This window comes from Salmo salar, chromosome 17 (assembly GCF_965601325.2).
Source record: "Salmo salar chromosome 17, fSalSal1, whole genome shotgun sequence".
Classification (NCBI taxonomy): domain Eukaryota; kingdom Metazoa; phylum Chordata; class Actinopteri; order Salmoniformes; family Salmonidae; genus Salmo; species Salmo salar.
Genome location: NC_138307.1, coordinates 45336174 through 45350822, shown reverse-complemented (window position 1 = coordinate 45350822; position 14649 = coordinate 45336174). Strand labels below are relative to the sequence as shown.

Below are 14649 nucleotides of genomic sequence, written 5' to 3'. Positions count from 1 at the left end.
TCTAAATAACTCACAGACAGTGTCATCAGCAAAGCACCATCACACCTCCTCCTCCATGCTTCACGGTGGGAACCACACAAGCGGAGATCATCCGTTCACCTACTCTGCATCTCACAAAGAAACGGTGGTTGGAACCAAAAATCTAATTTGGACTCATCAGACCAAAGGACAGATTTCCACCAGTCTAATGTCCATTGCTCATGTTTCTTGGCCCAAGCAAGTCTCTTCTTATTATTGGTGTCCTTTAGTAGTTTGTTCTTTGCAGCAATTCAACCATGAAGACCTGATTCACTCAGTCTCCTCTGGACAGTTGATGTTGAGATGTGTCTGTTACTTGAACTCTGTGAAGCATTTTATTTGGGCTGCAATCTGAGGTGTAGTTAACACTCCTTTCCTGTGGCGGTCCTCATGAGAGCCAGTTTCATCATAGTGCTTGATGGTTTTTGCTGCACTTGAAGAAACTTTCAAAGTTCTTGAAATTTTCCGGAATTGACTGACCTTCATGTCTTAAAGTAACTATTTGCTTATTTGAGCTGTTCTTGACATAATATGGACTTGGTCTTTTACCAAATAGGGCTATCTTCTGTATACCACCCCTACCTTGTCACAACACAATTGATTGGCTAAAACGCATTAAGAAGGAAAGAAATTCCACAAATTAACTTTTAACATGGCACACCTGTTAATTGAAATATATTCCAGGTGACTAGCTCATGAAGTTGGTTGAGAGAATGACAAGAGTGTGAATGTGCAAAGCTGTCATCAAGGCAAAGGGTGGCTACTTTGAATAATCTCAAATATAATATATATTTTGATTTGTTTAACGCTTTTTTTGTTACTACATGATTCGATATGTGTTATTTCATAGTTTTGATGTCTTCACTATTATTCCACAATTTATAAAATAGTAAAAATAAAGGAAAACCCTTGAATGAGTAGGTGTGTCCAAACTTTTGACTGGTACTGGATATTTTTAGCAAACAGAGTGAACAGTGGCGCGAATGAGTGCCCTACAGTGCAGAGGCATGCATCAGTTTTATTTCAGGTGGTCCTACATAATTACATTTTCATGCATTTTGGCTACATTTGCCATCCCCTGCTAAAATCTGTGTGTACATTATTAATTGTACCCATAAGTGTTGAAGGCACCATAATATATTGTGTTGTAAATGAAAGAGTATGTGTGGAGAAGCCTGGCAGTTACAGTATGTCTAAATACCTCGGTGCCACTGACACTGTACTGTACGCACCCAGGAGTGAACATAATATTATGCTCAGTCAAACCAGTCAAATCCAGGTATATACTGTAACTGCCTACATGCACAGTGTAAATGGGTTACCATGAATTTGACAGTAATTTACAGGCAGCTCAGTGGCAAGTAAAATTAAGTATTTAATATTACAGTACAACTACTGTAATATAAAGTACTGTGTAATGAGACAGTACAATACCATAAAATTGACTTTATTATACTGTAAAAAAGTCAATGCTACCTTAAGAGAAGAGGGGTTTGTATTTCAGTATTTTACTATAATTACAAGGGATTGGTTCAAGCAGGTTGGCTGCTAGGGAAACTGACTTACCTAGTTAAATAAACGTTAAATAAAATAAAAATGAAAGGAAATGTGCACAATCCATATTTTCTTTTGATGTTTATTTTCTGGCAGAATGTAGCTCAAATGGGGATTTGCACCATTCTGCTTGATTTTTTTATTTATTGGTTGGACCTTTTAATATCTTTATTTTGTGTGTGTGTGCTCGTGCGTTTGTGCGTGTATCCCCAGGGCGATCATTATAAGGGACGGGAAGGTCATACCCATGTCCACAGAGTTCACTCCAGAGTCAGAGAGACAACGGCTACAGTTCCTGGTGAGAAGAGAACCGTGGCTCACTTTTTTCATGGACACCAGTCATTTACATGTATAATATATAGCTAGCTATGATTATAAGTCAGGATACCTTGGACTTGCTCTCCTTTCTCTGCATGAAAGGTTACAGTGTGTGATTCTATACAATATCTTGAGACTACCTTATTGATTTTTCTTTTGAACTTCAAGGATCTTTTAGAAATGTCTGACAGATTGCCTTGGCTGCCAGGGCAAAGATGGCCCCGTCTGAACATAGCCTACCTAATGTAATGTAACCTTTTCTGTCTGTGTGCAGGGCTTCATGCAGCCTCACCTATTGGGAGGAGAGTTCACCCATCTGGAGTTCCCCAGGAGAGTACAGAGGAAGGAGGTGGGCAAGAGGATGCTCTACAGAGACTTCACAATGAATGGATGGTCAGTACACTTCATCTACCAGATTGAAGCCTCCCAATTTGTTACAAAACACATGTAAACTGAACAATACAGCCTTCTAAAAGCAGTCTCTGTATGGGTATCTTTCCATCATCTTTATCCACTGTACTGTATGTAGGCCTACCTATAGTTATTGTGTGCCTGCTCTCTCTACCCTATCTCCTTCATTGCTAACCACTCTATATAGCTATACTTATCACCCTCCTTTTTTCTCTCCCTCTCCATCTTTATTCATACCAAGTATCTATCACTATTGCTCCCCCTTTTCACTCCATCGTAATTCACCCTAAGTATCTCTCCCTCTTTTCCCCTTTACTCCCCTGGTGTGTGTGTCAGGCAGGGTGCTGTGTGCAGTACTAGCATGGTTGTTAGGCCCGCCAGGCAGGATGGGCGGTGCTCTCTCTGTTGTGTGTCTCTGCAGTGTGTTAAAGGGATGGATGGTGTGTGCCTAGTGCATGTACAAACACCCTTCCTCCCTGTTCTTTAGATGAACCGTGGAGGAAGGGGAGAGAGAGAAACAGTGGGAGAGACAGAGGGAGGTAAAGAAAGGCATGGGTAGGGGAGAGGAGGAGAGAGGATGAGCTTGGGATGAGGGCAGAGGGAGCAGAGGCAGCATGTGGCTGGTGCTACAGTGTGCTCATTTATACAGTGATGAAGCTCTGCTCTCCTGGGACACAGCATGCAGCTCAGATTGGACCAGGATGGACTAGACAACTCACTGTGGGGAAGCAGGCCATGTCTCATAATGCGTTATGTCCAATCCTCTGTGTTTAGAGCAGCCAGGTCACACCAAATCCACTTCAGTATTCAACGTGTGTCGGGGTCCCCAGGATGTCAGGAGATGCCTTCAATACCGGTCACTAGGGGCAACGTAAGCACCTATTACCATAGAGGAATGGCTTAAACCGCGCTACGACTCCGAGGATCGCGGGTTCAATCCCGGTGCTGGGCACTTGTTTAAATGTTTTCTGTTTTAACCCTGTCCCTTACCATATCCAGTTTGAATTCATGTTTAACTTATAGGGACATTTCACCCTGGCTCTGCATATAGTCATTACTATGTTAACAACATTAAGTTTTTGTCATAAACATAAACAATTACCCATACCACAAGCATTTCACTGGTAGTCAGGAAGTTTTGACTTCCTGTGTATTTGTCTGCTCATAGTGAACCACAAAGTCCGACATTCATAGCGAATGCAGATACAGCTCCGCTAGGTAGATGGGGCGTGCCCACAAACTTGGATTTAGATGTTGTTACTTCGAAAAAACAACACACAGTAATCTCAGTACTTCTCTATGCCAGATTTCTTGGGGAAACGTTTGATAATGTTTGTCATCATGCCAGTGTGGTGTTCTGTGCCTGGCTGTGCCAATTAAAAATTAGTTATCTTTCACCATTCTACCTACCAGAGATTTACCCTGATGCTTCCAGTGGCTATGAAGAATGACATTTACGGTGACCAAAGATTATCAGAGGGATTTTTTTGGGCTGAACTGATGGGGAATTCATTTCAACACCAGATTTTTTCCCTTTACAACAAAACAGAAGATTCTCAATTTAAGGTAACCTACTATTAGCTAGCTTGCTAGCCTAGCTGGACTAAATTAGCTAGCTCGCTACAGTGCTGTATTGAGCTCTGAAAGCCATCAGCTAAATCGCATAGCTATCTTTTGGATACACACTACTGTCAATCAATTTAGCCTAAGCAATGCTAGTCACTGGTAGCTATCTTCAGCAAATGAAACATATTTGACTAACGTTAATGTAAGCTAGCTAATGTTAGCAAATAAGAGTATCTGAATCTTGTAGCCAGAATTTTCACTCTTGTCTGGAAAACACTTGTTACTAAAAATAGAATTGCTAACATAGCTAACTCACTCTCTGTTTGTGTGTTGTTAGCAATGATGAATGTGTATCAATTGTCTACGGTTGGTTAGCTTGTTGGTTCTCAGCTGGCTAGACATCTTGCTGCCAATTTAGCGATGCTAACTAGCTAACAGCAAGCTGACAATATTAAAATGTCCATGTTAGGTGTGCTAAGCAAGCCAGTCTAATACAGATCAATACAATTAGTGGGGTGGTTAAATTGTGTATTGGTATGTATTTTGTTTTAGGTGGGAAAGAATCTGATTCCACCAGGATGCTTTTCCAACCGCTGGCTCTGTACAAGGTGAAGGTAAGTTGGCAAAAATATTTACGAGTTGAAGGCTAAGATAGCTTAATTTACAGTAAGCATGGCTTCAACATGAATTGGGTAGTGTTTGTATTGGTTTGTGTTATGGGGTTAGATGTAGGACCACAGAGTACCTCCCAGACAATGTAATCAATTTAGTCTACTCCTTTTCTCTTTTTACCTTTTCTCTTTGTAAAACTCCAGTTATCCCCAGGTCCTGCTGAAATGTATACGAGCATGAGGGAGCGGACACACCTTGCAGTTATAGAGCACCACAAGACTGTGGGACAGAAACCACTAAGGGACACTGAAAGGTATAAAATCAATCATCCCCCTGCCAAGGGCGACTATTGACAAGAATGATCTGTCAAAGTCAATGGGCTGGGGGAAGTTTACAAATAGGTAGTTTTTTTTGGTTGTGCAGGGTTGTGTTTAGAGACAGTAAATGCATTGTGGTGTATGAGAGCGATTGAGGTGCCATTTCTCCTCAATCAGTGTAAGAACTGCCCTCCTAAGAAGGTTCACACCTATTGCAGCCTTTCCTCTCTCATTGTCCCAAATAATACACTAGCATGTCTCTAAACACTTAGGTCCCATTCAGTTGACACTTTTATCAATAAAGTAGTGCCCTACGTCCCTTCCCCCAAATGAGTGTAAAATGCTAACACCACAACCATGTCTTTCCAGGAGACGTGCAGTACCATCAAATCTTCTGCAAGAGTTCCAAACAGTTGGTGTTTAAGAAGGTCTACAAGCCCTGCACTCACCACTTCTGGCAGAGTGTTATCCAGCTGGCTATACACCGCAGACAGGACAAGACCATTCACCACAAGCACAGCTTCCCCAGCCCACCATGCCAGACACCATTGCCAGTGTACCAAAGCCGGATAAAGGACAGTGTGGCTCAACATAAGACCATGTAGAACCACCATAAAATAAATACAGATATTTTCTATTCATCTTAAAAATGTGTCTGCCTTTATGGATTCACAGAATATTTGTATTTAAGTTATACAGGGCTCTATAGCATCAAACAGTCCGTATATTGGTTTACAGTCCGTATATTGACATGCCTGTACATTTACATTTACGTCATTTAGCAGACGCTCTTATCCAGAGCGACTTACAAATTGGTGCAACATCATGAACAACATCATGAACGTTCTATTGTCGTCCGACATCAAACTTGTCGTTGTCGTTCTGAAAAAGTGTAAACACAAAATGACAGCCTCTGCATGACATCAGCAGCCCGGTGCTCCAAATAGCATACTTTCTCTATTTTAATAATAGAGATTAAACACATTTGTTTCAAAATATATTCAGTAAATGTCAACCAATCAGCCAGGCAACTAAAAGCAATTTTCTAAACAATATTTTGGTTTGTTGCTAGCCAGTGTCTAAACGTCTAGACTTTAGTTACTTTTTATTAATTATTACAGGAAAATACACCCACAACATCATTATTTACAAGCTAATGGTGAGCATACAGAAAATACTGCCACAGTGTGATGAAATAAAAGTAGGTCATTCTATCTGACAATTTTAGAACTCCTGCATCATCTGGTCTCAGGAGGATTTGGTCTGGTTGCTGTGGCAGTCCGGTAACCACGTCAATGGACATTGAGACAGTCGCAGAGACTTAAACGTTTTTCATGTTTACAGACATTCCACCACCGGAGTATCAACTGGCCTTTAGACATTCAGATATCCCCCCAAAAAATAATTGTCAAATTCTAAAATACAGGGGAATGTACACTATTTAATGCTAACTCAAAATGAGAACTGGGTGATCAGCAGATGATGGGAGAGATGGTCATGATGAAATTGCCATTCACAAAGAAACATTCAGGAAGAAAATACAGTATGATCAATGTAGTAAAGTGCAGGGAATATATGTCTAAGGTGTAAAGTGCAGACATCTGTTGATCAGCAAATGATGGGAGGGGTGTTGTCACCCTGCCATTCAGCTCCTCTTGTCATGTATTGCTTGAAATTTAGCATAATGTCCAATTCATTGAGAGGGATACAGTTCTGCTCCAATGAAAACACACAGGCAAAGGAATTATGTTTCTCTCTATCTAGAATCCACCCCAGGAAGAAGCCCAGGTACCACAGGGTATTGTCTGTAAGACAAAAAAAATATTTACAACAGTAAATTGTTGCATTATTGTTTCTCCTCACTGTTAGTAAACCTAACTGGCTGGATAGCCAATAATTATTTTCATCTGTATGGAATCCTATCACGTGTCATGCTTATAGGTTTTAGATTGATTATGATAGTGGATGCATTTCAATGTCAACCTTTGCCAATTATGTTACATAGCTAGCTTGTAAAATTATTTACAGTTGTTGATGTTACACATGTTTGCTAACAGGTTACAAATGCAAGGCTTGGCACATAGCAAGTTAGCAGGAACCAGGCGAACTAGCTAGCCAACTCCAGTCAAGCTAAAGTTTACTGGTAAACCTAGCTTTAGGTAGCTGGTTGTAATGTTAGTAGCTTGCTGTTCAGTAGGAATTTCTATGAAAAAAATATCTAAGTTTTACAATCAAGATAAAATAGATCGCCGATTTCGAAAAACCTCTTCTCTTTTCAGTCATAGATATGGCTACTGGTAGCTTTTTAGCTAACTTAGCTAGCTAGACTAGCTACCTACCTAAGTTAGTAAACAGAACAATAATTTGAATGTCAATAGAATATCAAAAATGCTCCATCGTCAAATTTGTGTTGATGAGAGGAATCATTTTGAAGCCATTGCGGTCTGGTCAGTTCTTTGTTTTTCACAAAGGATTTTGTGTTGTGCCTCCTCCCTTTCAAAAAAGCCTGTAATGGGGGAGGGACGGGTCCAGATCAGGAAGCACTGCACCACAGGAGTTGTAGTCTTTCAGAGACTGGAAAAACAATTGTCACCTTGTATACAGTGCCTTCAGAAAGTATTCATACCCCTTGACTTATTCCACATTTTGTTGTGTTAAAGCCTGAATTCAAAACGGATTCAATTATTATTTTTCTCTCCCTCATCTAAACACAATGCCTCATAATGACAAAGTGAAAACATGTTTTTAGAAAATTGTGCAAAGTTATTGAAAATGAAACTCACTTACATAAGTATTCACACCCCTGAGTCAATACTTTTTTGGGGGGGCTATCTTCTGTATGAAATAGGGCTATCTTATGTATACCACCCCTACCTTGTCACAACACAACTGATTGGCTGAAAGGCATTAAGAAGGAAAGAAAATCCACAAATTAACTTTTAACAATGCACAGCGGTTAATTGAAATGTATTCCAGGTGACTACCTCATGAAGCTGGTTGAGAGAATGCCAACAGTGTGCAAAGCGGTCATCAAGGCAAAGGGTGGCTATTTGAAGAATCTCAAATATAAAACATATTCTGATTTATTTAACACGTTTTTGGTTACAACATGATTACATATGTGTTATTTCATGGTTTTGATGTCTTGTACAATGTAGAAAATAGTAAAAAATAAAGGAAAACCCTTGAATGAGTTGGTGTCCAACCTTTTGATTTGTACTTTATGTATAGAAAATATATACACTACCTTACAAAAGTTTTGGGTCACTTAGAAATCTCCTTGTTTTTGAAAGAAAAGCACCTTTTTTGTCAATTAAAATAACATAAAATTGATCAGAAATACAGTGTAGACATTGTTAATGTAGTAAATGACTATTTTAGCTGGAAACTGCAGATTTTTTTATGGAATATCTGCATAGGCGTATAGAGGCCCATTATCGGCAACCATCACACTGGTGCTCCAATGGCACGTTGTGTTAGCCTTTAAAATGATCAACTTGGATTAGCTAATTGATCATTAGAAAATCCTTTTGCAATGATTTTAGCACAGCTGAAAACTGTTGTTCTGATTAAAGAAGCAATAAAACTGTCCTTTAGACTATTTGAGTATCTGGAGCATCAGCATTTTATGGTTTGATTGCAGGCTCAAAATGGCCAGAAACAAAGCCCTTTCTTCTGAAACTCATCAGTCTACTATTTTTCTGAGAAATTAAGGCTATTCCATGTGAGACATTGCAAAGAAACTGAAGATCTCGTACAACGCTGTGTACTACTCTCTTCACAGAACAGCGCAAACTGGCTCTAACCAGAATAGAAAGAGGTGTGGGAGGCCCCGGTGCACAACTGAGCAAGATGACAAGTACATTAGAGTGTCCAGTTTGAGAAACAGACGCCTCACATGTCCTCAACTGGCAGCTTCATTAAATAGTACTCGTAAAAAACACTAGTCTCAACGTCAACAGTGAAGAGGCGACTCCGGGATGCTGGCCTTCTCGGCAGAGTTCCTCTGTCCAGTGTCTGTGTGCTTTTGCCCATCTTAATCTTTTATTTTTATTGGCCAGTCTGAGATATGGCTTTTTCTTTGATACTCTACCTAGAAGGCCAGCATCCCGGAGTCGCCTCTTCACTGTTGACGTTGAGACTGGTGTTTTGCAGGTACTATTTAATGAAGCTGCCAGTTGAGGACTTGTGAGTCGTCTGTTTCTCAAACTAGACATTGAGTTGGAGGCGTGCTTGGCCACACAGTCATGGGTGAACAGGGAGTACAGGAGGGGGCTGAGCATGCACTCTTTTGAGGCCCCAGTGTTGAGGCCCCAGTGTTGAGGATCAGCAAAGAGGTGTTGTTTCCTACCTTCACCACCTGGAGGCGACCCATCAAGAAGTCCAGGACCCAGTTGCACAGGGCGGGGTTCAGACCCAGGGCCTCGACCCAGGGCTTGATGATGAGCTTGGAGGGTACTATGGTGTTGAATGCAGAGCTATAGTCAATGAACAGCATTCTGACGTAGATATACTTCCTGTCCAGATGGGACAGGGCAGTGTGCAGTGTTGTGGCATTTGTATTGTCTGTGGATCTATTGGGGCGGTAAGCAAATTGAAGTGGGTCTAAGGTGGCAGGTAAGGTGGAGGTGATATGATCCTCGACTAGTTTCTCAAAGCACTTCATGATGACAAAGGTGAGTGCTACGGGGCGATAGTCATTTAGTTCAATTACCTTTGCTTTCTTAGCTATAGGGATAATGGTGGCCATCTTGAAGCATGTGGGGACAACAGACTGGGATAGGGAGAGATTGAATTTATCTGTAAACACACCAACCAGCTGGTCTGCGCATTCTCTGAGGATGCGGCTAAATGACTACCGCCCCGTAGCACTCACTTCCGTCATCATGAAGTGCTTTGAGAGACTAGTCAAGGACCATATCACCTCCACCCTACCTGACACCCTAGACCCACTCCAATTTGCTTACCGCCCCAATAGGTCCACAGACGACACAATTGCAATCACACTGCACACCGCCCAAACCCATCTGGACAAGAGGAATATCTATGTAAGAATGCTGTTCATCGACTACAGCTCAGCATTTAACACCATAGTACCCTCCAAACTCGTCATTAAGCTTGAGACCCTGGGTCTCAACCCGGCCCTGTGCAACTGGGTCCTGGACTTCCTGACGGGCCGACCCAAGGTGGTGAGGGTAGGTAACAACATCTCCACCCCACTGATCCTCAAGACTGGGGCCCCACAAGGGTGCATTCTCAGCCCTCTCTTGTACTCCCTGTTCAACCACGACTGCGTGGCCATGCACGCCTCCAACTCAATCATCAAGTTTGCAGACGACACTACAGTGGTAGGCTTGATTAGCAACAACGATGAGACGGCCTACAGGGAGGAGGTGAGGGCCCTCGGAGTGTGGTGTCAGGAAAATAACCTCACACTCAATGTCAACAAAACAAAGGAGATGATCGTGGATTTCAGGAAACAGCAGAGGGAGCAGCCCCATATCCACATCGACGGGACAGTAGTGGAGAGGGTGGAAAGTTTTAAGTTCCTCGGCGTACACATCATGGACAAAGTGAAATGGTCCACCCACACAGACAGCGTGGTGAAGAAGGCGCAGCAGCGCTTCTTCAACCTCAGGAGGCTGAAGAAATTCGGCTTGTCAGCAAAAACTTTTACAGATGCACAATCGAGAGCATCCTGTCGGGCTGTATCACCGCCTGGTACGGCAACTGCTCCGCCCACAACCGTAAGGCTCTCCAGAGGGTAGTGAGGTCTGCACAACGCATCACCGGGGGCAAACTACCTGCCCTCCAGGACACCTACACACACCCGATGTCACAGGAAGGCCAAAAAGATCATCAAGGACAACAACCACCCAAGCTACTGCCTGTTCACCCCGCTATCATCCAGAAGTCGAGGTCAGTACAGGTGCATCAAAGCTGGGACCGAGAGACTGAAAAACAGCTTCTATCTCAAGGCCATCATACTGTTAAACAGCCATCACTAACATTGAGTGGCTGCTGCCAACATACTGACTCAACTCCAGCCACTTTATTAATGGAAAAATGTATGTAATAAATGTATCACTAGCCACTTTAAACAATGCCACTTCATATAATGTTTACATACCCTACATTATTCATCTCATATGTATATACTGTACTCTATACCATCTACTGCATCTTGATGTAATAAATGTATCACTAGCCACTTTAAACAATGCCACTTTATATAATGTTTACATACCCTACATTACTCATCTCATATGTATATACTGTACTCTATATTAACTACTGCATCTTGCCTATGCTGTTCGGCCATCACTCATTCATATATTTTTATGTACATATTCTTATTCATTCCTTTACACTTGTGTGTATAAGGTAGTTGTTGTGAAATTGTTCGGTTAGATTACTTGTTAGATATTACTGCATGGTCGGAACTAGAAGCACAAGCATTTCGCTAAACTCGCATTAGCATCTGCTAACCATGTGTATGTGAGAAATAAAATTTGATTTGATTTGATTTAGGGATACCATCTGGGCCGGCAGCCTTGCGACGGTTAACAAGCTTAAATGACTTACTCACGTCGGCCACAGAGAAGGAGAGCCCACAGTCCTTGATAGCGGGCCGCGTCGGTGGCACTGTATTATATCCTCAAAGCGAGCGAAGAAGATGTTCAGCCTGTCTGGAAGCAAGACGTCGGTGTCCTTTTTCCTTTTATAATCCGTGATTGTCTGTAGACCCTGCCAAATACGTCTCATGTCTGAGCCGTTGAACTGGGACTCAACTTTGTCCCTATACCGACGTTTAGCCTGCTTGATTGCTTTGCGGAGGGAATAACTACACTGTTTGTATTCTTCCATATTCCCAGTCTTCTTGCCCTGGTTATATGCGGTGGTTTGCGCTTTCAGTTTTGTGCGAATGCTCCCATCTATCCACGGTTTCTGGTTGGGGTAGGTTTTAATAGTCACAACATCTACAACATCTATGCACTTCCTGATAAACTCATTCACCGTATCAGTATATATTATTTTCTGAAGCTATTCTGAACTAATCCCAGTCCGCGTGATCAAAACAATATAGAAGCGTGGATTCCGACTGGTCAGACCAGCGTTGAATAGTCCTTACCACGGATGCTTCCTGTTTGAGTTTCTGCTTATAGGAGGGGAGGAGCAAGATGGAATCGTGGTCCAATTTGCCGAATAGAGGACGGGGGAGGGCCTTATATGCATTCTGGAAGGTAGTATAACAATGGTCAAGAGTTTTAGAGCGTGAGTACAACAATCAATATGTTGATAGAATTTTGGGAGCCTTTTCCTCAAATTTGCATTGTTAAAATCCCAAGCTACAATAAATGCAGCCCCAGGATATGTGGTTTCCATTTTGCATAAAGTCCAGTGAAGTTCTTTGAGGGCCGTCGTGGTATCGGTTTGAGGGGGGATAGACCACTGTGGCTATTATTGACGAAAATTATCTTGGGAGATAGTACAGTCTCCATTTGATTGTGAAGATATTCTAGGTCGGATGAACAGAAGGAATTGAGTTCCTGTATGTTATCACAGTTACAGCATAAGTCATTAATCATAAAACAAATACCTCCACCCTTCTGCTTCCCGGAGAGATGTTTTTTCATGTCGGCGCAATGTACTGAGAATCCAACTGGCTTTACAGAGTCAGACAGTATATCTCGAGAGAGCCATGTTTCCGTGAGGCAGAGTATGTTACAATCTCTGGTGTCTCTCTGAAAAGCAACTCTCGCCTTGAGCTCCTCAACTTTATTATCCAGAGATTGGACATTGGGGTGATGTGCACGCTTCCTAAATTGGACCAGAAGACCCGAGTACCTCTCCTCTGCCGGTGTTGTTTTCGGTCAGCCTCTGGAATAAGTTAAATTTCTCTGGGGAGAGCATCGGAGGATCTGCTTCAGGGAAGTCGTAATCCTGGTCGTAATGCTGTTAGTTTTGGTGAGTTACAGCCACTCAAATATCCAATAGTTCTTCCCAGCTGTATGTAATGACACAAAACAATTCCTGAGCTAATAACGTAAAAAATTGTACATAAACAAACTAAATTCTGCAGAGTTTCCTAAGAGCTAGTCGTGATGCTGCCATCTCCGTCGGCGCCATCATTTAGCTCCATTCAACCCCTCCCATCTATATCTGAACACCATCCAGTTTTGATTTATTTCTATTTTCCATATATTTTTCAACCGTGCTGTGATGTTTCACAAAAGTTCTGAACCTTTCTATTCTCAGATTCTACATATTGCAAATTAAAGAAAATGTTTTGCTAAGAGTATTATTATATTATTGATCGATTGACTATGACTTTTTAAATTACCCAGCAGTGCTATTTGCAGAGTTAGCTCCAGGTAAATGTTGCAATTCTTCAGCCATTCCTGAACGTGTGACGAAAAACAAGCTACATATGGACAGTACCAAAATAAATGATCTAATGACTCTGCCTCCTCGCAGCAAAATCTGCAGAGCTGGGAAGATTGTATCCCCCATATATATAACATTCTATTGGTTGCAAGAATTTTGTATAATGATTTAAATTGAAAAAAGTGTTGAATCAGCCGTTGTTTTCTGTGTCAATTCATAAACCATGTGCCATGGAATCTGAAACTGTTTTGCAATTTATATGGCACAGCTGTCACATTTTTGGTGCTTAAATGAAATTGGTATATATTTTTATTCATCACAATTTTCTTTAACCATTTATGTTCTTTAATGCAGGGCCGACAGACAAGTTCCTTACTTTTCCCCCTTCTACTTGCCTCTTCCATTTTTGTGGTAATGCTACAATTTATTGGTTGTAATTTTGGGTAGAGCAGACATTTCCATATGTCTGTGTTACATGCACGTGTGACATAACTCCACCAGTCCTATTTATGATAGAATTTACAAAAATGATACCTTTTTTAAACATTTTATTGAATTTTTTTTTTTTTTTATCAATTTGTATATTTGAGTTTAACCACAATATTTCTTGTAATATTTGTTCTGTCTTTTCAGGTGGATTAAATTGAAATTGCACCCAACTTTCTAAGGCTTGTTTAAAAATAACTATATACTAATTTACTAGAGAACCATTTCAGATTTAAGTATAACTTTTGTATGACTGATGCCTTTAGTGAGAGGTCTAATGCTTTAATATTTAATAATTTATGCCCTCCGAATTCATATTCGTTATATAAATAGGCCCTTTTAATTTTGTCTGGCTTGCCATTCCAAATAAAGTTGAATATTTTTTGTTCATATAATTTAAAAAGCAGGTCACAAGGTGTAGGCAAAACTATAAGCAAATAGGTAAACTGTGATATGACTAAAGAGTTACCGTAATCAGGGTGATTTTTCCACAAATAGACAGGTATTTTTCTTTCCATGGTAGCAAGATCTTATCTATTTTTGTTAACTTTCTATAAAAATGTATTAGAGTGAGATCATTTCTTTCTTTCGGGATATGTACAGTGGGGGAAAAAAGTTTTTGATCCCCTGCTGATTTTGTATGTTTGCCCACTGACAAAGAAAGGATCAGTCTATCATTTTAATGGTAGGTTTATTTGAACAGTGAGAGACAGAATAACAACAAAAATATCCAGAAATACGCATGTCAGAAATGTTATAAATTGATTTGCATTTTAATGAGGGAAATAAGTATTTGACCCCCTCTCAATCAGAAAGATTTCTGGCTCCCAGGTGTTTTTTATACAGGTAACGAGCTGAGATTAGGAGCAGACTCTTAAAGGGAGTGCTCCTAACTGCAGCTTGTTACCTGTAAAAAAAGACACCTGTCCACAGAAGCAATCAATCAATCAGATTCCAAACTCTCCACAATGGCCAAGAC

The 14649-nt window shown here is 40.9% G+C and overlaps 1 protein-coding gene across 1 annotated transcript in view; it reads left to right on the top strand.

Annotated features, from left to right (window-relative positions):
• The window catches only part of LOC106575999 (protein phosphatase 1H), a 68253-nt gene that overhangs the window by 39963 nt on the left and 13641 nt on the right, over positions 1 to 14649 (top strand). Inside the window, exons 5-6 of the mRNA XM_014152795.3 lie at positions 1786 to 1870; positions 2165 to 2283. Coding sequence (XP_014008270.1) covers positions 1786 to 1870; positions 2165 to 2283 — 204 coding nt within the window. The remainder of the gene's footprint in view (positions 1 to 1785; positions 1871 to 2164; positions 2284 to 14649) is intronic.